This window comes from Drosophila simulans, chromosome 3L (assembly GCF_016746395.2).
Source record: "Drosophila simulans strain w501 chromosome 3L, Prin_Dsim_3.1, whole genome shotgun sequence".
NCBI classification, from domain to species: Eukaryota; Metazoa; Arthropoda; class Insecta; order Diptera; family Drosophilidae; genus Drosophila; species Drosophila simulans.
Window position 1 is genome coordinate 18,433,058 of NC_052522.2, and position 27,200 is coordinate 18,460,257.

Below are 27,200 nucleotides of genomic sequence, written 5' to 3' on the forward strand. Positions count from 1 at the left end.
CGAAAATGATTGCTACAAACATCCTGTGAAATCCTTCAGCTCCATATGCCTTAAAACATTATAAAATACATAACATGCGAGCATTACCCATAGACTATATATAATAATATTCAATATTATTACATAAATTGTATATATGATGTATATTTATTTTGAATATAGCTCAACAATCAATGATTTGCTTGCCATGGAAACTCATTGAACACGCTTAAAAGCCTTCTGCAAATGAAAATGACTAAGGAAAAACAAACAGTCACGTGTACTCCGCCTACCGGGCCCCAATAATTTATTAATTTTTCCCACGGGTATTCAGCCCCCACCCCCTTACACGATTTCCCTGTATACGGATTGCACGTGTCCTGGGTGGCGGGGGCTTCCTGATTCCCCTGCTCGACGAAGCGTTAAAATGCCACCATTAAAAATCAATGTTTAAAGATTTATGAGCTCGACAAAGTGTTAATTACCAGGTAAAAGCAAGGTTAAGGCAAAAGGCAAGGGAGAAGCAAAAGCAGAGGCTGAGCCCAAAAAGAGAAAGGAAAAGTCCTTGCACGAAGGCGTGTACTCAAAAACATAAGAGCGAATAAGCCGAAAAGCTACCAACTTGACCTTTAGCCTTTAACTTATTGTTTATTCAGCCTTTTGCGTATCTGTTTGCGGGAAAGTGGAAAAATAAATTGAAACATTTTCGTCGCTGCACACGTATAGTTTTTCATCCAAAAGCTATTAATATTCATCAATTATTCAGTAATTGATGGTTGATACATGAGGAGTACATTTAAACGGGTCAGCTCAAACGAAAACTGTTTGGGTTCAAATAGAACTAATAAAAACTAGATACATAATTAAACACATTGATTGATGTGACAGGGGTTAGAAGGTCAATCATATTCAAAATGTTAAAGGATTTTAAACGAATGACATGCACTTAAATACACAAAAGCTGAAACGTTAGATAAAAAAGATATATAAACAATTTGGGTTCTCATTGGCTATGATTTAATGCGAAATACCTAATTAAGAAAAATTCACCAAATTAGTAATAAAACTTTGTTTAAAAGTAATATGCCTAATGAAGAGCTAAACGTGGAAATGAGATAAAAGTCTTGGCCACTGTTAGAGCCTAAAATTTATCTTCTAATCCACTTTTAAAAACCGCCCCAAGGTGAAAATAAAAACATAAATGTATAATGTAAGAATCTCTTTTTACAATAGAATACCCGTAGCAGTCCAGCGAAAACCCGTGAAAAACTTTACTTTTAATCAGACCAAAACAAAAGGAGCGAAAATAAAAGCAAACAAAATAGCTGGAAAAACCGGCGTCAGGATGCCAGGACACCAAAGAACAAAAATAACGATACAGAATGGGAAGCCGAAAAGTAACAGAAAATGGGGAAAGACGAGCGCTCATAATTCCACGGCCAAAAGGAAAATTCAACGACTGCGGCAAGGAGTGAAATAGGAAAATCAACAACCGAAATACGTAAAAGATGCCAGGCAGCAGTTTTCCGTTACTTTTACTGCCGGCGTTTCTGTTTGTTTCTATTTTCATGCACATTTTTTTTTATTTTTTTTTTTTGTATTTTTACTCTATTTTCATTTTTGTAGTTCACCCACATAAGCTGCGAGGGACACGTGAGGTTTCCCAGCGACAAAAGTACGAAATATGTGGGCATAATATACATATTGTAGATATATGTACATATGTGTGTATGTGTGCCCACGCCCGCCTGTCTGTGTGCGTGTGAAGGACGAACGAAGCGCCTCAAAATATGCTTCAACTACTAAAGAAGCCATAAAGCAACAGCCATCAGTCAGCAGTCAAAACGGGTCCCGCCCACAATTTTCATAATTTTTTCGTATTTTTTCCTAATATTATTAGACCTGTAAATATGTATCGATTTGCAAAAAAACTTTTTGCCACGCCCACTCGAACGCCCTAAAGTCGACAAACCGGTCACGACCACACTTTTGAACAATTTTTAAATTTGTTTCTTATTTTATTCCCCAATATCTATCGATATCCCAGAAAAATGATGAAATTGCGCCTTTGCATTCACACTAGCTGGGTAACGGGTATCTGATAGTCGGGGAACTCGACAATAGCATTCTCTCTTGTTTTTGTTGTGTTAATATATCCATTTTTGAACTGGGAACACATTTTCCAGGACACGGATCGAACCGGGCTCGATTCCAACCAAGAGGTTGTACGCTCCGTTCGAGTTGCAGGGGAAAGTTTAAGATGCGATGGGTATGTTAAAAAGTCGGTTACAAGGGAGACCGCCCTAGGATAAAGGATTTCATCGATTCCCCTCTAGGCTAACATTAAGTCCTACAAAGTATTTAAATATATATTTGGTAATTACAAAATTAAATAAGTATTAAGTTTAAATCTTTATTTAGGTTTATTTTTAAGTCTTACTGTAAACAAGAGTTATTTAATGTAATTACAAATAAAAGTGCAAAATTAGATATATAACATAATAATATAAATATAATAATAAAAAATAGTGAAAATGTACAGTTGTTTAGATTGTGTGTTAAAGTTTTGGTACTGGACCAGTAACAACATTTTTTCAAGCTTCTTGCATAAACATTATTTTTTTAAAAACAATCGTTTCTACATGCATGTTGACATATAAATTACATCTTTCTACGTCAATTTGTTTTATATCAGTAAGCAATTGTTCGTGTTACCGAAAATTCCCTTTTACGATATGAGAGAGACTCAAAAACGTCGGTGTTTCTGGAAGTATACTTTTATGGTATAGAAGTTGGACTTTATGGAAACGAAGATTCAAAAATTAGTGGTTAAATTTATGGTAAAATTGTTGATGGGATTTGTCCTTTATGAAAAATATTCCCTTTTGTGTAAATACCTTACTCATGTAAAGTAGAAGATTAATATATGCACTTGGCAAACGCGTAAAATGTAAAATATGATTCCTTGGCTTTCAAATGCTTCTTAGACTTAGAGCTCATAAATACCATAATAGAAAAAGCAAAAAGGGCTCATTGGGCCTTAAAGGATAAGCAAAGTTGGATTATTGGCCAATTGAGAGAGTTCAATTAAAGACTGGCCCACACTGAAGAAGACCCGATTACTTAAATTTTGTAAAAATCTGTCACCTTTAAGGCCGCAGATCTTCGTAAAATACTATCGTTAATCCTTCAGGGTAATAAAAGTGAGTTTGTTAATTCTTTTTTTTTTCGATTTACATGAGAAAGCTGCTGTACCTGCCAGACCTGATGTCTACCTGCCAGCGTTTAAGATTCGGTCAATAGCACCTGGTTCAGATATGTACCGACACCTGCTCATTCTAGCTACCTAGGGTATTTTGCAATCTCAACTTATATATAAAATCACCGGATCGAATCACCCAGCATCAGAAAGTTTTCTAGCATGGCCCGTCGAACACAATCGCGCTATATCTTTGACATCGAGGATAACTTCCGAGTTTTTCGCCATCAGTTTTTCGTCAACGGTGCAAGGAGGGCGGATTGCACCACCTGTGAAAGTCGAGTGCCAGTCAGCGAACCATACCATCATCACTGGCGAAATGATATCGAGAACAATAGAAGCCATTGCATTCAAATTGGTTCTGAGGAAAAGGATATCCTGAAGAGGATCGAGGACCAGGCCATCGAAGAGTTTATCCTGTGTGATGGAAGCATTGCGGCCAGGACCAACGACTTTCTTCTGGATGCTGGGATGGATGCAGTTCCTCAACTGCTGCGATTTTTAAGTTTCGGTACCGAAAAATTGGAGGCCACAGTTGGATTCTACGTGGATGTGAAGAAGGAGCGAATGTACTACGAAAGCAGTCCGTTAAATATCGAAAACCATTTTGATATTGGTGAGGCGGTGGATATGATATTCTCCATGCTGCTTGAGAAGATCAGCAACTATGTGCTGCTCCATCAGAAGGTTCCACTGGAGGCGTGTGTCATCAGAAGAATGAAGGTGACGGTCAAGAGATTTTGCGTCTCGCCTAAAAGCAATTCTCTCAAACTGCCTTTGCAGTACCGAGTAAAAAACGCAACAGAAGTCATTGGAAATGGAAGTAGTAAACAGTCCTCCGATTTAGCACAACTTTCTGAAACTTATATAAATCAAAAGGACCGAAATCAACATATTCCGGCTAATCTAAAAATAAACCTGTACACTTTTCGGGTCTGCAGCACCTCCAAGGAATTATATGCAGTGCCATATCTGCTCCGTGGCGATGATGTCGAAAACACACCCACCTTCATTATTCAAACGGATGTAGTTGGTGATTTTCAAGGCTTACTTCAGATCCGAAATATTAGAAAGTTCCTGCGCGCGGATACCCACGATCGGGTATTCGAGTGCCGCCAGTGCCAATCCCACTTTGTGGACCGGGTGCACCTGGCGCTCCACAAGCAGATCGCCTGTGGCAGGAATTTTATGGTGTGGTACATGGACAAGGATGCCATCGAGTTGCACGAGAATTGCTTGCCTCTGCCAAAGGAGTACTTCAAATATGAGTGGGTCGGATTGGCAAGAAAGCGAATTTAGAGTACTTTTAGATCATAATTCGAGATAGAACTTAATAAATTAATTAAAATGCATAAAATGTTATTTGAATTCTGATTTTTGGGATAATTATTCTTTTTCTAAAAATATTTTCGAATGATATTTTGAAATCCGTAGTATTTTGCAGTCACTACAACTTTTTGGTATATTTATATTTTTAAAGGCCTACCTCTCGTGTTCTGGTCACACTGTTATCCGGCCGAATTGTTTTGTTTATATGCAGAACGTGAAAAGCAATGAATCCTCTGGACAAAATACACGCTCTGGATGAGATCGAAAAGGAGATAATCCTGTGCATGCAGAGTGCAGGTGGGATTAGACTTGCTTATCATTAAAAAGTGGGTAACATGTGAAAACTTTCCAGGACAAGCCTTGCAGGAGTTGGGCAAGGAAAAGTCATCCCAGAAAAATGCGGAGACCCAGTCGCAGCAGTTCCTCAAGAGTCTGTCCAGCGTAGAATCGAAGCTGTCCGAGCAGATCAACTACTTGACCCAGGTTTCCACGGGTCAGCCGCACGAGGGTTCCGGCTATGCATCCGCCAAAGTGCTCCAAATGGCTTGGCATCGCATTCAGCACGCTAGGTCCAGAGTGCGGGAACTTGAGGAAACCAAGGCCAAGCACTCACATGCTGCCCGTCAGCAGTTGAAGCGTCAGCAGGAACATGCCGCCGCCCAGCAACAGCAGCAGCAACAACAACAGCAGCAGCAGCAACAACAACAGATGCAACAGGCGGCACAACAGCAGCAACAACAACCCGGAGGAGGAAATGCCGGCAGCGGAGATCATCCCATGGGAGGAGACTCCTCAATGTCAACCAACTAATCTTGCGCTATTTTTAAGGGTAAGGGTTTCAAATTTTTTAGAGTGAATTCCACATAAGCACATTTTGTCAACCAATTGCGTGAATCGAAACATAAGTGACAGTCTTTTTTAGAAATACATTTGCATACTACTATTTGTACTTTATTTGCCTATCTTAGAAGCTAAAGTTATAATGCATCCGGTGTTGAATCCACGGATTTATCACAAGTGGTATTCAATGTTTCTTGATTTGATTTAGATTGACCAATGCCAAAGAAATTTCTCTCGCAAACGTGTCGCACGCACTGCAGCAGGACATTTCGTTCATGACGTATATCCGATTCTAATAGTTTCGACAACATGGTACTCGGGGTTTGCTTGCGCGCTCTCTTATAGTTCAAGCCATAAATTCGCTTTGGAGCTGCTCTTTTGGGTGCAGTTTGTGGCTTCGGTTCCAGTGGTTCCGGGGGTGGTTTGACTGGATCTGACGCAGTTATAGTTTCGGTTACTCGCTGGAATGGCTCTTCATCGGGTGCTTCGTCAGAGGAGCCGTCTTCCTTGGCAGGCTCTGAGTTAGATGGAGTTATTTCACTAATGTTGTTGATTTCTTGCGGCACTTGGTCTGCTGATGTCATTTCCGACATTGGTGTAGAGTCTTCACAGGTTTGAGGATTTTCAAGGGAGGTAGGTGTATTTGAAGCCTCAAGGGGTGGAGCCATTTCGGTGATATCAGATGGCACACTGTGGGAGCTCTCTACTGGTGCTGGGACTTGCTTACTGCAGGCTGCTGTATTCTGATCGTCACTCTCAGTTTCTTCTTCACTATCTTCTTCGTCACTATCTGACCCGTACATTCCAAGAAAGCCAGACAAAGCATTATCCTTCTTTTGAACTTTTGCCTTAAAGTGCTGGTAGTCCGGCATTTGTCCAGTTCCTCCAAATTTAGCATTTCCCAAGGAGCACAGAGTAACTTCCTCTTCTTTTTTATCTTCATCAGTTTCTTTCTGCTTCGAAGCTGAGTTTGCTTTATCATTAGATTTGATTGCACTGCCCACTTGTTTTTTCTTCTTTTCGTTGGCTTTCCCTTTGGCACATCTCTTTTTCTTGTTTTTAGGATCGAAACGAGCTTTGTGATCTCCCTGGGGTCGGGTCCGTTGGCGATCTTCCCGGTTTCCGAAGCGAGATTTCGAAGCCTCCAGGCGCTCTCCGCGTTTAATTCGCTGTTCCTTGGCTAATCTAGCCAACTCAACATTGGCCGCAGTGGGAAATCTACAATTTGAACAATTTATTGTAAAGAACAAAAGAAATTGCTACTAATTTACTAACTTTTTCCTTCGTTCTGCCCTCCAAGCGGCCAATTCTTCCTCGGTCCAAACTTTCTTCACTTTCACGTAGGTTCCTGTGATGTGATTGGCTTCTATGTGACGTTCCAGGATGTTGTGGAGCGCCGCGAAGTCGCAGTCATCGGCAGGGCAGAACTCGTGTTGCTCCAGGTGGAGTTTCATGTCCTTGGAGTTGGCGAGCTCCATGCCACAGGTGTGACAATATTCCGGTCGCGGAGGAGAGTGGTAAACTGGCGGGGGTGCTGGCACGCTGACTGGGCTGCTCTGTGTTTTCAATTAAGGAATGTTTAAGGAACAATCTTGGATTATTGCAGACTCACTTGTTCTTGGTGCAGATATTTTGCTGGTACTGTTGATCCTCGTGCGCCGTACATTGGCGGCGGTTGCATAGATCGCGGCAGCAGGGTCATCCCGCTGGGGGTCAGGTAGAGGTGATTGGACGTGGTGGATCCATTGGGCTTGCCGAACTTTGGAGACGGCAATACAAACTTCGGAAGAACCTTTTCTTCCATTTCGTCGCGATACAAACGTTAGAAAAAATGTGCGCGAATGGGCATAGTGTGACCGAAGCTATCGAATATACCAACATAAGTACTATATATTAAATGGAATGTGTTTCTTAAAGTAAGATTTATTTTTATTAAAATCACTTATAAGTTTGATTTGGGGCTATTTTAAAAGAATTTTGCTAAAAATCGGAATTATAATATATTTAGAAATTTTTTAGTCATTTTTTCTTAACAATATTTATTAGATTTGTTAGTGTAGAGTTAACAATGTAAACTAAAGGTTGTTTTTATATTTTGGCAATCCATTGCAAAAAGTGCCGTTGTTCCTGCAACAACCTATCGATAGGCCCACCCACATCGATAGACTAGTATGACCGCACCGCACTGTTGTTGTCGCGACTGGCAAGACAAAAACAATTAGCTGCGAAGTGCAAGTCAATTGAGAGAGCCATCTTAATTGTATTTATTAAGTTTAAGCGTTTAGATTAGTGCGAATACTCAGCGGCCAACGAAATGCAGAGTGTTCTCAACTCCGTGAAGGGCACAGCGCTCAATGTGGCCGAATATCTGACGCCCGTTTTGAAGGTAAAAAGTGCCAAATAAACGGAAAACTGACTATCAAAGCGATCAAATGTGTATTTCAATACGTACATATGAAACGAGGGTGTACATATGCATCATGACAAAGAAAACCCGCATAGATAAGGGTTTTCCTCGCTCAAATATTGATTCCATTTTCCCGTTCCCCATTTCCCGAGACTTGTGTTAACGGCCCCCGAGAGGCTATAAAACTGGATCCACCGCCAGACTGTCTCCAAACAAAAATTAGGGGCGTCCCAGAATTCTCTGCTCATTTTTGTGTCCTTTTAAGAAAACGGTCTACAATAATGTAACGGTTTAAAGGAAATACTTAAATTTGCGTTAAGATTAAAGAAATGAAACCAAGTTTAAGAGTCTTTCTGATTATTTATCAATTAAGAATTCTCAATACAACTTTCCACTTTGGTTGCTTTTGAATTGTTGTACAAATATCATTATTTTTTTTGCAGGAATCGAAGTTCCGTGAGACAGGTGTTCTCACTCCGGAGGAATTCGTGGCCGCCGGTGATCACCTGGTGCACCATTGTCCCACTTGGCAGTGGGCCGCTGGCGATGAGACGAAGACAAAACCCTACCTACCAAAGGGTATGTGCTGCGATTTGCCACTAATAACTAGCCAATTGACTCATTAAAATCATTTCGCCCCCACTTAGATAAGCAATTCCTGATAACGCGGAATGTTCCCTGCTATCGTCGCTGCAAGCAGATGGAATACGTCGGCGAGGAGACGCTGGTGGAGGAGGAGTCCGGTGACGGCGGTTGGGTGGAGACTCATCAACTGAACGATGATGGCACCACCCAGCTGGAGGACAAGATCTGCGAACTGACAATGGAGGAGACAAAGGTGAGTGCGGGTGAAGCTTTACCACGATTATCATAATCAAGTACTGCATTTCAGGAAGAAATGCACACTCCAGATAGCGAAAAATCTGCGCCGGGCGCTGGGGCCGATGCTGAAGACGAGGACGACGATGAGGCTATTGACATGGACGATTTCGAGGAGAGCGGCATGCTGGAGCTGGTCGATCCGGCTGTAGCCACCACCATACGCAAGCCGGAGCCGGAAGCAAAGGCTAGCCCAGTGGCAGCCGCATCGGGCGTCGCGGAGGCCAGCGGTGACTCAGTGCTCCACACACGCACCTACGACCTGCACATCAGCTATGACAAGTACTATCAGACGCCGCGACTCTGGGTGGTGGGCTATGATGAGCAGCGCAAGCCGCTGACCGTGGAACAGATGTACGAGGATGTCTCGCAGGATCACGCGAAGAAAACTGTCACCATGGAGTCGCATCCGCATCTTCCAGGTCCCAATATGGCCTCTGTGCATCCATGTCGGCATGCGGATATCATGAAGAAGATTATACAGACGGTAGAAGAGGGCGGCGGTCAACTGGGAGTGCATTTATACTTAATCATATTCCTCAAATTCGTTCAGACCGTCATACCAACCATCGAATACGATTTTACGCAAAACTTCAACATGTCTTAAGACCCGCCATGCTTTTCAATATTGACGCAATAAATATATAACTCATTAAACGCAAGTTTGTGAACTAGTAATTGAATAAAGATTTGGACAAACGCTTACGCCTCTGATTCGTTTTTATAATTACTTTTTATTTCACTTTGCTTTTGTTGTTGTTGGTTGGTTGCATGTTTGAAACATCTCTGAGATGAAATTGTATGTTAACATAATAATAAAGCATATGAAATCAATTGATCAAATATGCATTGTAGTTTTAGGTAGTTTTGTTTCTAGTTAAATGATTTTTTTTTGCATTTTTAACAGTTTTTCAAACTTAAAGTGTGTGTGTTGCTTGCATTTATATTAATCATTTAATGTATAACTGTTAGATCCTTTTTACTTTTTATGGGTTTATAGTATATATATAGATTTCTTAATAGTTAAAATCACTTTTCATTTGCAATAACAGGTTCACATCGTAATCAATTTTACAATAAACATACCTAACGCCATTCATACCTGAATAAACATTTATATATCTGTATGTGTATATCGACCCCTCCATCTCTTCCCTTCTTTTAACGTGTTTTCAACAACATGCCGCCAGCGTTACGTTAGACGTCAACAATTTTGCCCATTACTTATAATCTTTAAATATAACTGATCCACTATCTAGCCAACTCGCATTGCCAACTTTTACATTATTTACCCATATTTTCTTTACTTTTTTACACTTTATAATACATATAGAAGTTAGACATACCAGCTAGAGACCTAAATATATATTATATACCTAGGCAAACCTATATAGATGTTGTCGTGCTTTCGTTTTTTGTATTTTTTGTCCCCTACTAATGCGTCTGCCAGAATTTTCTATTATTTTCGTGAATCTTTCTGCTACCTCTGATTTTTTACACCTCATTAAACGTTTGTTTTTATACACGCTGCCTTTAAATTTGAAATGTGTGTGGTAATTTGTTTCTGTTTACTGAATTTGGAGCTTTAACTTTTTAATTTTATAAGGTACGTTTTGTTTAAGCGCAATGCCTAGGCGAGAATTAAGGCAATGATTAGATCCGAACAAATTAAACGCAAATTTTGAAATTCCGAGAAGATTTGGGGTCATTACATTAACAAATTCAACAATTTTTGAATCCTTTGCCAGGTAACTTAATATTCGAATTAAAAGTTGACCCATTAATAGATATTCATTAAAAATAGTTTATTTGGTTTGTTTATTCCGATTTTGATTTTTACAATATTCAAGTTCTTCTTTAATTCGATTTCTTTTCCGCCTCATTGCCCAAATTCATGACTAAACATCTTTTACTTTTAGTTTTAAAGTGTTATACAGCTTTTTTAAATTGTTATAATTGGATTTTATCGCTTTCCTTGCACAAAATATATTTTGTATTTTAAATATAAGCTTTACACTTTCTTTGTTGTTGACATTGAAACAATTACATCTTGGTTGAAATTTACAAATAGTTGAAACTTGCTGCTAAATTTAAATATACATGTAAGTATATATTTTCTATATAGTTTTTAACACGATCTTTATTAATTTATATAATTTCTTGCTCTTCATTATCTTGTTGTAGGTAGTTGTTTGCATTGTTTTCTTACACTTAGATGAAATTACAATTATAATATACACATACATTCATACCATGAACACCTAAATTTGCTTTGTTTTCATTTTCTTTGTATGGATTTTCCAATTTTCTTGTTGCCATTAGATTAGACGCAAATACTATGCAAGACACTTGGCGCAAAAAAATACAAGAATCGATCTTCAAGTGGGAACGATACTAATTTGAAAACTATAGTATAACCAAATTCTAATTAAAAATATGTAGGACGCTAAAAGTACGCCAATTTACATAAAAATATATATAGATTTTTATCCATAAGTATCGTATTCATATAGGTATATAAAAATAAAATTTCTCATGCTTCTTTTGTTTTGTAATGCCTAAAAAAGTGTGTTTCTCCTTGCCGTATTTAAAGTTAAATCCATACATCTACTACATATTCTCGTTTAGGTTCAAGGTTTTTTAAAATTGCTTTATCAGGGACTACAAATAAAACACGAATTAATTTAAGACAAATTAATTAATTAGTTAAACGTAAACTAGACCTAACCGTAAACGTAATAATAATTAACATTGAATCAACAAATGTGTGCATGTGTGTGTATAGGTGTGATAGTTGGTGGTGTTGGTGGTAGTAGTGATGATGCATTCCCATATTCATAATACGGAATTCTGCTGTATCCTTCGTTCGCCTTCCATTTCCCGGTTGCCCCGAGGGCCTTCCCGCCTTGTTATTTACATTTCATAAATGATTAAGTATTCCGTGTCACGTTCTCCCGACCTCTACCCCTTGCGCTTGGCGTGCAGCATCTCCATGAGCAGCGTTTGGGTGGGCGCACTGCCGGCACAGTGCTTGGTGTACAGGTGATCCTCGCCGCGAGCGGCCATGGCATGGATTTCCGGTAAGATGTTAACTAGCCCTCTGAATTTGTCCTGCAATCAGCCGAAAGAAACGCGGTTTAGAATTGTTTGTACGCAATTTACACATGATTTCAAAAGTTAATGGTTTTTAGCTCAGATACCCTACACATTAAAACTGAATCCTTTTACTCACATTCACTGACGGATAGCAGGTGAGGGTGTAGTCCAGCAAAGCGGCTTGCACATTATCATGTCCCTCGGAGACGGTCTTCCGGTTGACAATACCCCGTACACCTATGGAAATTATTTATGGGTTTGAGAAGGTTGTCAATCTGCGCAGCGCAACTTATACGGCCTTACTTGGATTCAACAGGATTAGGAATTTCATGCAGACATAGTCGCCCATATCGAATTTCAGGTCCTGCAGCTTGTTCTGCAGCTCGTTGAAGTAATCGCCCAGCTGTGGCACTCCCAACAAACCCAGACTCATCAGATTGAACACCTGACCATTGTTGAGTTGCGTCTCGTCGGGCAGGCCGTTATGGATTCGATGATGCAGGTGATCCAGAACAAGCATGTCCGACCAGGAATGCTGCAGCAGCTTCATTTGGTCGTCGACCTAAATGTAAAAAAAAAATATAAAAAAATTTTATTAGTAAAATGGAAATGAAAAGGGACTTAAACATAACAGGCGCGGTTGCCACTATGCATAAAAAAGGTTTAAAAGCGATTTTGATTAATAAGATCTTAAGAGATTTCTGTATAACAATCACTTATAGAAGTTTTGCTGATTAATAACAAATATACGGATTAATAGTATTAATAAAGTTTTCTTTCTAGTTCTTCTAATAGTAATATCATATGCATTTGAACTAATAAACCTTTTCTATACATTCATTTTTAATTGATTTACTTATTCTTTTAAATGTTTTTAAAATATAGTGATCACAGTTTTGTTTTTTGAAGCAGCAACCGCACGCTTAAAGTCAATAGATACATTTTGAATGATGATATGGTATGTAGATAAGTTAAGGCCTAGTTTTGGATGCTCTGGTATTACAACACGCCGTCTCTTTCTCTTGGGGATTCTCTCGGTTTCTCGGTTTCTCTATGTCTCTGTCTCAGTCTCAGTCTCCGGTTCAGTTTCTCCGCTCTTGATGGGCTGTGGTATGGGTGAGCACATCAGTTGCGTCATTGAGCGAGAGACGCTGCTGCTTGGCTGACTGACTGGTTCAGCTTTGCTGGCTAAGTAGGTCAGACGCCAAATGAAATCGAAATTCAATGCAGATTCTGCCGGCGTCGCTGTCGACGTCGCTTTCAGTTGTCGGTGGTTTACATAACATGCCGCAGACTTGGCCCCTAGTTTGAAAACTGGTTTTTGGCTTTGAACCATGTTGCTGCTGTCTGTGTTTGCTGATTTTCTGATTTCTGATTTCTGATTTACTCGATGTGAGGATATCGGGGTGTTGGGGCAACCCCCATGCTTTAAAGCGGTCCATACCTTCAGATCCTTGAAGAAGACGGTGTTCCGTGCCCAGTCTACTTGCGAGAACAAATTCTGGTCGAGCACTTTGCACATCAGCTCGAAGAGATCCACTTCCACCTGGTTGTAGGTTTGCTTCTGCAGCAGGGCAAACAGTTGCGTCTGCCATTCCCGATCGTCAATCGATTGCACAAATTCACGAATCATCGGTGAGACTCTGCATGAATAATAATGTGATTAAATGGATATCAAGACTTTAATTCACGCCAGCAAAAACCCACCTTAATGGCTCGATTAGCGCGTCGGCTGTGCTCGATGGATGTGTGCCAGAATCGAAGCTTTTTGGTAGAAAACAAGAGATATAGGAAAAGTTATAAATAAAAAGTTCAGATGACTTCTAATTGGAGAGCTCATCAAGTGATAACTAAGCAATTCGTAAAAGGGCAGTTTGATGAACACCTTAATTGGAGATCCATAATATCATTATCAGATATATATTTTAAAAGTAGAAACCGAAGCAGCTTAATTCATATAGTATCTGATAATGAATTCAAATATTTCCAATTAAGTTTATATTCTCTTCTTTATACAAGGCATAATTTACAATACAATAGCCTTTTTTTCAAGTCTTATTATTATATTATATTGATAGTTAACTGACAAGACTGCCCTTTTCCACACTTGCTGCATGATCAGGTTGAATCCTTTTCCACAACTAGGGTAATGTAACGAAAGTTTCTTTTGAATGTTTGTTGGAGTTCGTTTGTCGTTTAATTTGGTTTGAGTTCGGATATTCATTGAGTTTCGTTCTGGCTTTTGGTCTAAATACCACAATTTCGAGTCGGCCGTGTTCTGCAGAGATCCTATTCCAGCCTCGTGGCAACTGCTGTTGCCATTGCCGCCGTTGCGATGCAGGCCGTCGGTGGAATTGGTTCCTCCTCCTCCGCCGCCCGCATTATTGCCACCTCCTCCTCCGGACGCTCCGTTGCCCGTGCTGCTGTTGTTGTTGCCGTTGCTGCTGCCGTTGCTGCTATTGCCGTTGCCCACGGAACTCGGTCCGTTCAGACCACCGCCCCCACTGCCGCCAGTGCCGGCGTTCATGGGCGTGGCTATTACACCGCCCGTGCTCGCGTTCACCTGTCCCAACGCAATCGCTATGGGGCTGGGCGACGAGTCCGGAGATTGGGTGAGTGAGGATACCTGAAGATATAAGCAGAAGTTCGTTCATTACTATAGTGTGTATTCCATAAATTTTTAATTTCAGTTTTATGCCACAGCGATGACAACGATTAAAGCAATCAAAACGATCAAAAAGTATTATCGAGAAAACAATCCTGATCGCATCGCTCACCTGAGGTATTTGAATTTCCTGCTTAATGTTCATATTTGGATATGCTTGCTGGTAGCCCGGCGAGATCGGCGTTGGCTTGATGTCCGGACCCATCGAGTTGCGCAGCGCTTGCAGCGCCAACTGCCGCTGCCGCATCACTTGCAACTTCCGCGCGCGATCCCGTTTGTACATGGGTCCGAATTTGTTGCGTCCACCACGCATTCTATCCGCTCGAACAGCTGCAAGAAAACACAATTGCAAATTAGTATGAAGTTTTTAAGTGGAAAATGCAATAAATCGTTTCTTCTGTTCCCCATATCCCAAAAAATTGTTCTTATCTCTCAAAGCGCTAAAAGAAGTCTGATTTGTTATCTACGGAAACCTTTATGAAAATCTGCGAAGTTCCTAAACTAGGGAATAAGCAGAGGTTCTCAGAAAATGCAAAATAGTTCAAATTAATGAACACCAGTTTTTAATGAAACACACATTCCCTTGTTGACTTTGAATGGTTCTACACAATTTTGAACACTTTCAACATCTCCCACATCTTAACTGACCCACAATTCGGGCTGGCAAAATTGCAACGTATGGGAGGAGAGGGGTTCTGAAAGCATCCTATTCGTTTCATACATGCTCCTCATTAAAAGCCAACTCATAACAACGCTTCACAGAAACAACGAGCTGGCGAACGCACACTATCAACTGCAGCGTGCACATGCATACGCACATATGGGCACGCACATGGAAAATATGGTTACATACACATATTGCGCATACTCCGCGTTGTACAACGGTAGTAAAACAAAAACTGTACAACGCACATCTGTGTATTTACGTGCGTTAGTGTGTGAGAACACGCTAAATGAAACGCAATAAAAATGCGCTTCTTATGGCGCAGCACGAAAAATGAGCGTAAAGTGTGCAGAGAAATAAAATCGTTGGAAAATCAACATCATAGGAAACAAAAGTCAAAATCAAAGTTTTGTATTTATTATCTGTAATTTGGAAAGGTGATAAATACATTACCTACCAAAAACCGATAAGCATTATATTAACTACATGTAAATCGAAGTTCTTATTAGCAACTACATTTTAAATATTATCTGTCAAATGATTACAGACTTCTTCCACTTCTACAAAAGTTGTGAAAACAAATAAAACTGTTATTTATAAATTTACACCTTAATATTGCGAATATTTTCTCTACGTGTAAGTGAGAATTGCGAGGGTGGCGGCTTAAGCCAAAAACAGATTGCGATTGCAGCTAGCGCCATGTTGATTACAAGATGCAATTGTCGGGGGTTGTTTTCACACACCCGTAGCACAAAAACAAAGACACAAAAAAAAAGCGCGCGAGTGGGTGGCAATGGGCGGCAGGTGGCCACCATAAAATATGCATCTCAGATCCAAAGGCAAGGGGAAAAATTAAAAACACACAGGCACACGAATACGAACACAAGCATTTGATATATGCAGTTTTAGTGCGGCGAACAAGTAACTGTAATTTAGGTCAAGCGTATTGTTTACAAATAATCAACATACATATGCATTTGAATGAGTTTGTGCGCGCGTTAGAGAGAGCGGGCCTCTGCAACTTCTGCTCTCAAACGCCGCAGTTGCGGCTCTCTCTTTCGATTATGTTTTGGCTTGGCAACGCGAAAGAGCTTTCTATTACGACATTTCTCTCCCTGCAGACACACACACACTGGCACACACAGGCACACCTGCGAACCCGAAAGAGAGCGAGGGAGCGTCAAAGACAGAGAGGCTTTCCGCATTAGACAACTTTGTTGTTGCTGTCGAGTGGAGTAGGTCAAGGACAGTGTGTGTGAAAACTGGGACAACACGGCCATTGTTGTTGCCTGCCAACTCTCCCAAAAAGAAAAACTCACTCTCTCTCACACTCTCACCGCTCTCTTGTGTGTGTAGGGAAAGTTGTCTGTATTTGTGGACGACTTACAACAGCCGCTACTTTATGGCCTTTTCCTTTTTCCGGCTCAGTATCAAGTCTATTTATGTTGGGCAAGGTAAAATACGAGAAATACAAATCGCTAATCGCCAATCGATAGGGAATTTATGGAGTTCATAAAATCGTTCCCTTCGCATTTTTTGCTGTCTTTACTATCTTTTTTTTTAGCTGACTCTTACATAATTTCCTAGCGGCATTTCTTCACTTTCAGTTTCGGCTTTTATTTAGATTTTCACCTTTTTATTGGAAGTTTTTTTTTCGAGAGGGGTTAAGTGGTTCAATTTGTATGCGACAAAATTGTTTGTTGAAAGTTATTCCCACCTTCCGGCCCTTCCTTTATTTCACTCTTTCTTTTTTTCTTTGGGAAATCTCTCACACAACGGGAAAATCAATACGAGGCCTGTCACTTGCCGTTTTTGTAGGCGTTTTAGTGTATTGCCTTTACTTTTAAAGCTGGTCGCAGCATATGCAATTTGGTAAACACTAATTTGGCACCAGTGGTGCGTATACGTTATTTTCTGGTTTGTTTTTCAGCCAAGCGGATGTTGGGTCGCAGTGTGTTTTAGATTCCACTGGAATCTAAAGGCTTTATTCCACTGCTACAATTTGTTTTGAGTTTACAAATAGTTAATCGATAAGTGGTAATTGTTACAAATATTGTTTATACGCAACGTAGTATTAAAAATATTAAAGTTAATAAAGTGAAGTAGTTCTTTTCTATAAAAGTATATTATTATTTAAAAGATTCTTTTATTTTTGAAAAATTTTTGAAAACAATTTTCAATGCTTTGGCAAAGAAAGAGCATTTAAGGATAAATGAAGCATAATACTTAGAGATAAAGAAAACAACAAACCGTTAAGTTTATATTGAGGAATGAATGTAATTATGCATATAACGTGGCGTATACGTAATATTAAGTATACGCCTCATATTCTTTAAACGTCCATTATTATTAGTGCAACGAGCCAATTGTTCTTAATAGTGTACTTAATTTCATTCTTTAACCATAATAGATTATTATTTCCGTGAATAAATGGTCTTATCATTACAATTAATCCCTGCGATTATAACAAACAATTTGTTACCCCAAATAATTCCACTTGGCAACAAAATGAAGCAAAACTCCCAATTAAACTCGACAGCGGCAAAGAAATCCCTATTGACCCTAACTCCGTAACAAAAACATATGGCATTCGAGCCATGTGAGTCATGTTACCCAGCTAAGCCGAAAGTCTCGCTGGTCTTTATAGCCCCCTGAAATAAAAAAAAAAAAAAGCACTCAAGTCACAAAATCCAAAAGCGGCTAAAAATTGCCGCAATTATAAAGACCAAAGCCAAAGCCTGACTGGGAGATATAGTCGGTGGGTGAACTGAGGGGGCGGGAGGCGAGCCGGCGCTGACGAAAGAGATTTCATCAGAGGCAAACGGAAGGACGGAAAGAGACGGAACGGAACGAAAAGAGGCAAAAGGCGAGAAACGACTACGACGACGACAACGAAGCGAAAATGTTCGTAATAATTCAGTGAGTATTAAAAATAAAATTCACTCGCACACACACACATACAGCCATAAGCGCACATCACACTACATGTTGCATTGATTACACACTTACACGCAGCAAAACGACGAGAGAGGCAAACATTTTGTCGTATCACGTGCACACACACCAGCGCACAGTGGAATCTAGGTCATGAGCGCAAGAGATGGCACTATGGGCCAAGTACACGAAGGCGGAACTGAGATGGCGATACATTGATATACGTATGAGTGAGTATATTGCACACACGTTGTTTTTGCGGCCTCTGTCGCCGTCGCCGCCGCTGCCGACTGCGCTGCGCCCGCTGACTCAAGTGATTTGCTTGTGTGGGTGACCGGAGAGCCGCTTGAGAAAATGTGCCTGTGTGTGTGTGAGCGAGCGACACAAGACAACAAATAAAACTCAAATGAAAAACGAATTTGGTTCGAGCACTCGTAAATTTGATGGACAATATTTGTTGGTAATGTGTTTTCACGGAAAGCCAAAAGGAAAATGAAAATAAGCGGAAGTAAGCCAATCCCTTCAGAAATTAGCAAGTGCAACTTGATAGATTTAATTGAAATTAGCATGGAGTAAACCTAAAAAACACTACAATAATTTACATTTGATATAAGATCAAAATAATTGTTTTACAGGGAAAAACTTTGTTACAAAATTTAAGTTCAAACATATTTACTAATTTTAATATTTAATGTGAAATGCGATTCTTGGATAAAATATTTGATATATTTTCAACAATTATTTTAAAATATGGAAACTAATACTCGAAATTAATGAATCCTTTTCCTGCAATAATTATTCAGTACTGTTTAAGATAAGAAGAGATTTCACTGATCTCACAATAACATTTATTGTACAACTCGAGTTGCTAAAAACCACCATATTCAATTACAATTCCTAGCATTTATGTATAAATAAATAACAATTTATCTAAGGCTCAAAAACTCCACCCAAAAGCAATTTCGGCGTCCGGCAATCACAATTTTCACGCTTTTCACACTTTGCATAATAATTTCCACAGTTTGTTTGACGCTGCCCCACAAACAACACAACATGTGGCAAGTCAAGTGAGCGTTTCAAATGATAAGTAACAAACAAAAAAGAAAAACAGAAACGCAAAACAAAAATTGCTCGTGCTAGTTTGAATCCAGTCCACAAAAGCAGTCAGTCAGGAAAAATCTATTACAAAACGCAAACAATTTTTGAAAAGAGAACACTCAAGTACAAAAGAGAAGCACATATTCGCTCAATAGTTTAAGGTTAAAAAAAATATAGAATTTTGTTTGTTAATGTACTCATTATTATTTAAAAATTGTTAACTTAAAGGAAAACAAATGCAAAATATGAAAAGTCCTTTGACAGGTTTATAAACCTGTATAATTACTTATTATAATATATAATCAGGACATCAAACAAGTTAATTCCTTGACAATTTATATATATTAAAGACAGCACCCACCCAATTTATGTTCCTTATTTAAAGTGCGCCCTGTAAAAAAGCGAGAGAGCTCGACTAAGTCTCTCTTTTTCGGTTTGCCGCTTTTTTGTGTTTTGGTTTCGAGCTTTGTTTTTGCTCCCTGCTCTGCTCTGGCCGCCCCCTTCCCGCTCTCCTCTCCCGGCTCTCTCGCAGCAGCGACGCAGGCAGAGCCTTGTTTTGTGGGTGAGGGCGTGGAATTCTTTTGGGACCGGTGCATGCTGCACTGGCTCTGAATACATGTACACTTGGATCCACGAATATATGTATTTATGTATGTGTATTTGTAGATGGGGTCTCATGCATATATGTATGTATGTATGTATGTATGTATGTATAACCCAGTACATATGGCAATACATGTCTGTGTACTATATTCACAGCACATGCTTGTTTGTGGGCGCCCTCTCAACTAGTGTGGTTTAAGTTGTTTTTCCCTTAAATAACTTTGACTTACGCAAAAAAAAAGGAAAATGGGAAAAGGGTGGGTAAATGGGGAGCATTTTTTCCGAGATGAACAGTAATTATGCAAGTAAGAAGGTAAATGCAAAAATAATACAGGGAGCGGTATTAAATTTCAATGGAATAAGTATGAAAGGGGCTTAAACCGTTTCGCAAACTAAGCTTTGATCTAACAAACAAATGAATAGGTACTTTAAATTAAAAGAAAATCCAAGAGGGAAACAAAACAATTATTATTTTTCAGCTTTATTGATTATTAATCGTTTAAAAACTGTTAAAACAAATTCTATAAAATTTTAAATATATTTGAAACATTGAGATACATAGTAAGTTCTCCATGCTGGAAGCAAAAAAAGAAAACAAAGAAAATATAAAAATATACAGGCAAAGGTAAATGAGAACGAGGTAAATGAGAGACAGTACTTTTGTGTAATAAAAAAATAAAACAAGGCGGACAAAAAATGTTGACGCAGTGACAACAACAATGACAAAAGCTGGCGTCATTAAGACGTGACAGAGCCAAGTACATCGAAAATACGAACCGCAGACTGACCGACCTACTCAACAATAATAACAATAATAACAACAATAATAACGAGACAGGCGGCGGAACAAATAATTGGGATAGGTCTGGGATATGGCCGCATACATATGCATTTGTTAATACATTTTTAACGCCGTTGTTTATGTGACTGAAATGGGAGCACAGCCCCGCGGAGGCTATCAATAATGCACTTTTGCATAATCTTTGCTGAATCATTCAAAGCCGTTCTGAAATGAGTGAATTCTGCGTAGATCGTGGAAATTCCTATGGGACAGCAGGATTTAAAGTTCCCTATATGCAACAGAAACAATTCTCCAAAGAATTTTAGTGCTAACTGGCTCATTCGTACGTTTTGTGCCTGCACATTTATAAATAATAAGAAATATCGATTTAATTTCATTTACTGCCCAAGCAATGCAACCGAATGCCAAAAACTGCCAGCAAGAGACGAACCCTGTTATATTATATGCACTTCCATGCAAACGGACTCGCAAAACGGAAAAGGGGTCATGGTTGAGGCTGCCAATAGTCGAAATATCGCTTTTTTGTAGCAGAAAATCAAGAAACAAGGAATACGAGCAATTGTTAAATGATAATTATTCAATATCAAGTCAATATCAAGTGCACTACTAAAAAATCGAATCAATCAAAGTAAAACTTTGTAAACTAATTCATTATGAAATATTACAAAATGCATTTCCAAACAATCTATTAAAAACAATTACGTTTTGTGTTTTAAAGTATCTTTAAAAACATCAAATGAAATCTACATTGCACTTTAGAAGTGTTTTAATTCTCTACCTCTGCAAATTTTCTAAATTAAAAAATATTAATAATATTAAAATATTGTCTTTATTATTAATCATTTTTCTTAAAACGCACAAGATGAAATAAAACAAAGTACACAATGTGACTTTTTAATAATTTTGTCAAGATTGTACTAAGATCAAGAAATAAAACCATTTTATATACTTTAATAATTCGAAATTAAAAAACTTCTTTGTACAAATTCAAATATTTCAGTTGCAACCTGATCTAAAATATTTATTTTCATTCCAGGCTTAAATACTCAGTGTCAACTTATAAATATCTGATTTCTAGAAGTTTTCAATGTTAAATGCAAATACGGGCGATTTTTATATTGCTCCCCCAGGGACATCACTCATACGCAACGTTGTAAACAAATTGTTGTCGAGGGTCAGGGAAAATACGTGACTTTGGTTGGAGCTGACTCTTACGAAGTCTAAAAAACTATCTAGAAGGTATGAAATCACTACATATAATGAAAATCATAAGGTGTGGTTCTTTTAAATATATATATAATATAGTTAGATTTAGATACATTTTTACTTGAAGCTGTAACTGCTTTAATACATTCAAAATGAATCCGCTAAGTTGAATTACGTTTCTTCTTTAAAAATTCTCTTTCTTTGCCAAAATGATAACCGAATTTTGGGAATCCCATCAAACGGACTTGCTTTGCCTAATCATCTAGTAGCCTAGATGTTTCTCATCCAACATATCTTTTCCTTAGTAAATTCTGTCACTTAACTTTACTTTATATATAGAGAAAAAAGAATATATAGAACTTCGGACTCACCCTCTAGCTTCATGCCCACCTCGAGGCACTTCTGGAATCGGCAGTAGGGACACCGCTTGCGCTGCGTCTTGTCGATGTGGCACGACCGCTCCGCCACGCAGGTGTAGACCTTCTTGTTCTGCACGGTGCGCTTGAAGAAGCCCTTGCAGGACTCGCACGTGAGCAGGCCGTAGTGGTAGCCGCTCACCTTGTCGCCGCACACGGGGCAAAGCTCCTCGAACAGGTGCTTAAAGTCGATCACCTCGCCGCCGTGTCCCGGCGTGGCGCTCGTGCCGCCCATGGGATTGCCGGGACCGGAGTTGCCGCCCGCTCCGCCGTTGCCAGCGCCTCCGCTGCCGTTGCCCACGGAACCGGAGGACATGTGGCCGGCGTTCGGGTTGCCATTGTTGCCACTGGAGCTGGCCGCCTGGGGGAGCAGCATGTAGCCACCGCCGGCGGAACTGCCGCCGGAGCTGCCGTTTAGCAGATTGCCACCGCCGCCGCCACCGCCTCCTCCGCTCTGCTGCGAGTGCGAGGAGGTGGTGTCCTGGTAGCCTGTCGGGAATATATACTGTGAATCGAAATTGTATATATACGAGTAGGACGAGGAGTTGAATTGATTGGCATTGTTGGCGATATTCTGTTGCTGTTGCTGCTGGTAGTGTTCTTGCTGCTGCTGCTGCTGCTGATGTTGCTGCTGCTGCTGCTGTTGTTGCTGCTGCTGCTGGTGGTGGTTGCCGTGGTTGCTGTGGTGCTGCTGGTTGCCGCTGCCACTCCCACCGCCTCCGGCCAACTGCAGCGTGTAGGCATTGTATTCGTGCTCGAATTTCGTTAGAACGTGTGCATCATTGTCGTTGTTATTGTTGTTGCTGCTGCTGCTGGTGGTGTTGTTGCCGCTGGCGCTGTTGTTGTTGCTACCGCTGGCCGCGTTGTTGTTGCTGTTGCCACCGGCGGCCAGAGCGGGACTGGAGGGCTGCTGCTGCTGCTCCAGCTGCATGCTGAACGGCGATATATTCAGCGACGATATAAACTGTACGGTCGCCTGTTGCTGATCCATTTCTAATAACATTTCATGTACGTTTATTTGCGTAGAATTCAAGGCGAGTGGTTTTTGGTTTTAAACTCCCTTTTTTAGAAGGCCGAAGAGTTATCGTTTGTTGTTTTATTTCCTGGACGGAAGGTTAAATTGTTTTTCGCTTTAGTTGGCTCAATTAGCAGCACTTGTGTTGCGGAGTTGGTTTAAATTTGGTAGTAAAATAGGTTGCGGTTAACATACGGTGGTCTGGTTTTTGCACTTAATTTTTGCAGATTTGTTATTTGCAACATTGTTAAGGCCAATTGTTGAACAGAATAATTGGGGTTCTGCAACAAATTGTATTTGCTTGGATTTGTTTTCAACGTTGACAGTTAAAATGTATCGTAATATCTTGACATATTTAACACAGTAATTTAATGGTGTTTTACTTGCTTTTTTACAACTATTTATGTTTTACTTTCTTTAAAAGAAATGTATTTTAAAAATGTTTGGAATTGTTTGGTTCTTTAGAAGATGTGTAATTTTATTGTTAATTGATCGATTTCCTTTACAAGAAAATCATTTAACAAACTCGCTGTGTGTTGCTTGACAATTATTTTGACATTTGATAAGATGTTTTCTTTTTGCTTTGTTTATATTTTATTTTCCTTTTGCTTAAATTGTTACTTTTTTGCAGGTACTTTGACGAGGTGAGTGAGATAGATATATGTATGTTTATGTATATTTATATGTAGAGTAGACAGCAAAAAGGATGATTTCTTTATAAACTTTTGGTTGGTTTGCCTGGATAGAGGTAGGACTTTTTTATATACTTTATATATAAGCTTGATTGTGTGCGTTGAATTGAAACGAGATGTATAAACACTTTTTGGCTTGCTTAGTATATTTTCACTTTTGTATTTTGATTGAAAGTGGGTCACGAATTTATTGCACTATATGTGGGAATCGGATTTGTTGTTTAAACAATTTGCATTGCACACACACTGATGCACTGTTGCACTGAGACACACACACTCTCACGCAACGCAGCAAGAGAACATAATCCTTGGGCTGTTCTGCTGGTGTGGGTGAGGTGCAATTGGGTTTGACTTCAATTTTGCTTGTATTTGTATTTGTATTTGTATTGTATTCGGTGCATGCAATTCGATTGCCTTTTTATCTATTTCGCAATGGCTCTTTTGTTTATTTTGATCGATATTTGGGTCACTCACACGCGCACATTTGTTGTTAACAATATTTCGTTAGGTGTAACGCTTTGTCATCTATGTGTGTGTTGTTGTTGTTGCATGTATATATATATTTATTTATAAGTGGATAGCTATGCGAAAAACACGACCAACATCAACCACGTATCTCGATTGACTAAACCCAAGTAAACGGCGAGGATACCGCAATACGCTGCTCGGCTGGCGTCGCTGCCTCTGCCTCGGCCGGCGTCGCTGCCCCCGACGGCGTCACTCTCGCTCTCAGTCGGCCATTTCGGTTATTACGTATACGCTCGGTGGGTCGCTCGGATACTCGCTCGTTTCACTTTCAACGAAGCTGCGCTCTCTGCCTTTGTATTCTTTTTCGCTCTCTCTCTCTCTCTCTCTCTCTTGCCAAATAGAGAGCGAGCAGCGCTGCTTGGCTTGACTTAGTGCCCCCCTTTTTTTTGGGGCTTTGTTTTTGCTGTTGAAACTCAAACTCAAACCCAAACGGAAAGCGAAAGTGAAACTTTTTGGCATAGCTTTGAGCCACTGTACACCGCTTTGCAGTGCAACAACAGTACGTCATTCTTTCGCACAGTCGTGGGCAAGTGAAATGGTAAGTTTTTTTCAGCATCATTAAGTCAACTTTTTAGGAGAAACTTTGTAATACTATTTTTTCAATAAATTTTTTAAAAGTTTTGGTACAGCAATGTTTTCTTTTTAGTTAATAAAACCAAAGATATTGCTTTCAATTACATTATTTCATACACAAAGTGGCTCTTTCTTCAATAAGATTTTAAACAGCAGTTATAAAGAAAATAAAATTTTTTTTACAAATTTTATTGACTATTTTAATGAAATATCAAATCTTCCTTTAATATTTCATTGATAAATATTAGATAGTCATAAGGTGTCACTTGCTTGAAATAACAAATAAAACAAATTTCGTTTTCGGTCTCTGAAGTCGTATATATTTTTCTATCCTCCACTGTGGGTTTGGCATTATGAAAGCCTTTAAGCCTTAACTTTTCAAGTGGCTATTTTGTAATTTCTTACTCACTCAAATAAACTGGGAATTTTTTGGGGTCTCTTCTTCAGCAGTTTTTTGTACGATTTTTTGTGCTTTGGATTTTTGGGTTTTGTTGCTACTGCAGCTGCTTGGTTTAGTTTCTTCGTTTTTCTTTCCGTTTTGTGTCTGTGTTTTGGTCTCAATTAGTTTGTGGGTTTCTCATTGTTTTTTTTTTTTTTTTTTTTTTTTTGCTGGTTTTGTTGCATTTGTTCATGACACGGTTTTCATGTGGCGCGTTTTCGTTTCCTATTTCTATGTTTTTGTTATTGTTTCGCCTATTCATGCTTTTATTTAATAAGTATTGCTTTGGGCTTTTTGCTGGTTTAATATAAAGTTATTGTGTCTCTTGGGGTTTCTTGGGGCGTTTGGATGTTAAAAAACCATAATTAAGTTGCTATGGGGAATTTTTGTAAGCTCATTCGTCATTCTAATTTAAAGAATGTGTAATTCATTACATCAAATAGTTATAATAAATTTATAAAATGTATTAAGAATTTATTTGTTTTTACTTTTTAATTTTTTGGGTTTACAATGTAGTCCATTTTTTATTAATATGGTAATCTTAATTAACGTAAATTTAGTTCTTTGATTTACTTTGGCGTTAATTATTTCTTTTTTAAATGTAAATATTTTTTAGGCCTGGGTGGTCCTGCGTTTTTGTATTTTTGTTTCATGCTTTCAGGTTATTTGAAGTTTTAAAATTTTATTACACTCCAAAACTGATTTTAATGTTATATCGTCTGCAAATCTTTCTCGCTTCACCGTCCCAAAAAACAATTAGCGTTGCGTATACGTAATATTTTACGGCTAATTAACGTACGGCGAAAAACTTCGACTAAATCACTCATTAAGAAAGCCAAAATTTAACAACTCCACGAACCCAAATAAGGACGCAAGCCCTGCGATGGAGAGGCCATTAAAAGCAGAAACCCCAGCGATTGCATAAGATTCCGCCGAAAGGAGCATGAAACACATGCATAAAATACCCACAATATGGTAAAACGTGGCCGGCAAAATAAACTTTCACTCCCCAGAGTCCGGGGTCCGAACCCAAGTCCAAGTCCGATTCCTTAACTAACCCAAAACGGAACTGAAGGCGATGAAGCGAAAAAGGGGCCCATCACCCATTAAAATGCAACAGTCATGAGTCCCAAAAATAAATGCCGAAAATATATAAAAAAAAAATCAAATAAAGAGGAGCCAGAAACATTCAATGTGGGGGAAAAACCCTAAAAACCCGAAGAGAAGAAAAGTGCATAAAATGCAGTTTAAGGGGGAACTTTCAACGATGCACGTGAAAACGTGTCTCTGTCTCCCAACTTTTCTGTTTGCGTAAAAAATGAAAAAGAGGAGAAACGAAAAAAAACTGAAACACGTTTGCCACCTTCATGTAGGTTGGGGGGATTACAACATTTCAACGCTCAATTACCAAAGATGAAAGAAGACGCAACTTTGAGACTGAGACGCGGCTCTGTCTTCTCCCGCTTCCTCTTCCTCTTCCTCCCCCTTCTCCAAGTCTACCGCTCCATTGCTCCACTAAAACAACTCCGATATGCTATATGTGTGTATGGTGATCTTACGAAATAACCAAACGCACTCAAAAGTTTACCCAAGAAAAAGTACAGAAACGGAAAACAAAAGACTAAGGCAACTTTTCATTTCCTTCCCCCCAAAATAAAAGAAAAAATGTTCGTGACCGTAGCCAACAAGTCTTTGGATCTGTGATCATATGGACAGCAGGTAATGACAAAATGCACACACACACGAATCCCAAAGGCACAACTCACTCACAGTTGA

General features: G+C 39.3%; 5 protein-coding genes across 5 annotated transcripts in view; 3 read left to right on the forward strand and 2 right to left on the reverse strand.

The window, feature by feature from the left end:
* The first annotated feature begins 3,343 nt into the window (after window positions 1–3,343).
* On the forward strand, window positions 3,344–4,590 carry LOC6738596 (protein terminus). The gene has a single exon (XM_002085364.3). It carries the CDS (start codon window positions 3,401–3,403, stop codon window positions 4,535–4,537), a length of 1,137 nt encoding a protein of 378 aa, XP_002085400.1. The 5' UTR covers window positions 3,344–3,400; the 3' UTR covers window positions 4,538–4,590.
* Window positions 4,591–4,708: 118 nt separating this feature from the next.
* On the forward strand, window positions 4,709–5,510 carry LOC6738597 (mediator of RNA polymerase II transcription subunit 11). The gene is made up of 2 exons (XM_002085365.4): window positions 4,709–4,864; window positions 4,920–5,510. The coding sequence occupies exons 1-2, from the start codon at window positions 4,792–4,794 to the stop codon at window positions 5,375–5,377; spliced, it is 531 nt and encodes a 176-aa protein (XP_002085401.1). The 5' UTR covers window positions 4,709–4,791; the 3' UTR covers window positions 5,378–5,510.
* Window positions 5,493–7,301, reverse strand: LOC6738598 (nuclear fragile X mental retardation-interacting protein 1). Its single transcript, XM_016169285.3, has 3 exons — window positions 7,020–7,301; window positions 6,683–6,963; window positions 5,493–6,625 (listed from the first exon to the last, which is right to left on the reverse strand). Exons 1-3 carry the CDS (start codon window positions 7,209–7,211, stop codon window positions 5,545–5,547), a joined length of 1,554 nt encoding a protein of 517 aa, XP_016032443.1. The 5' UTR covers window positions 7,212–7,301; the 3' UTR covers window positions 5,493–5,544.
* A 258-nt stretch (window positions 7,302–7,559) lies between these two features.
* On the forward strand, window positions 7,560–9,398 carry LOC6738599 (ubiquitin-like-conjugating enzyme ATG3). Its single transcript, XM_002085367.4, has 4 exons — window positions 7,560–7,793; window positions 8,258–8,393; window positions 8,462–8,652; window positions 8,707–9,398. Exons 1-4 carry the CDS (start codon window positions 7,722–7,724, stop codon window positions 9,298–9,300), a joined length of 993 nt encoding a protein of 330 aa, XP_002085403.1. The 5' UTR covers window positions 7,560–7,721; the 3' UTR covers window positions 9,301–9,398.
* Window positions 9,399–10,197: 799 nt separating this feature from the next.
* The window catches only part of LOC6738600 (nuclear hormone receptor FTZ-F1), a 41,292-nt gene continuing 24,289 nt past the window's right edge, over window positions 10,198–27,200 (reverse strand). The window contains exons 3-10 of the mRNA XM_016169284.3: window positions 22,133–22,666; window positions 14,567–14,784; window positions 14,045–14,415; window positions 13,497–13,553; window positions 13,234–13,432; window positions 12,093–12,351; window positions 11,926–12,026; window positions 10,198–11,804 (exon numbers count right to left, since the gene is read on the reverse strand). Coding sequence (XP_016032444.1) covers window positions 11,655–11,804; window positions 11,926–12,026; window positions 12,093–12,351; window positions 13,234–13,432; window positions 13,497–13,553; window positions 14,045–14,415; window positions 14,567–14,784; window positions 22,133–22,666 — 1,889 coding nt within the window. The 3' untranslated portion in view covers window positions 10,198–11,654. The remainder of the gene's footprint in view (window positions 11,805–11,925; window positions 12,027–12,092; window positions 12,352–13,233; window positions 13,433–13,496; window positions 13,554–14,044; window positions 14,416–14,566; window positions 14,785–22,132; window positions 22,667–27,200) is intronic.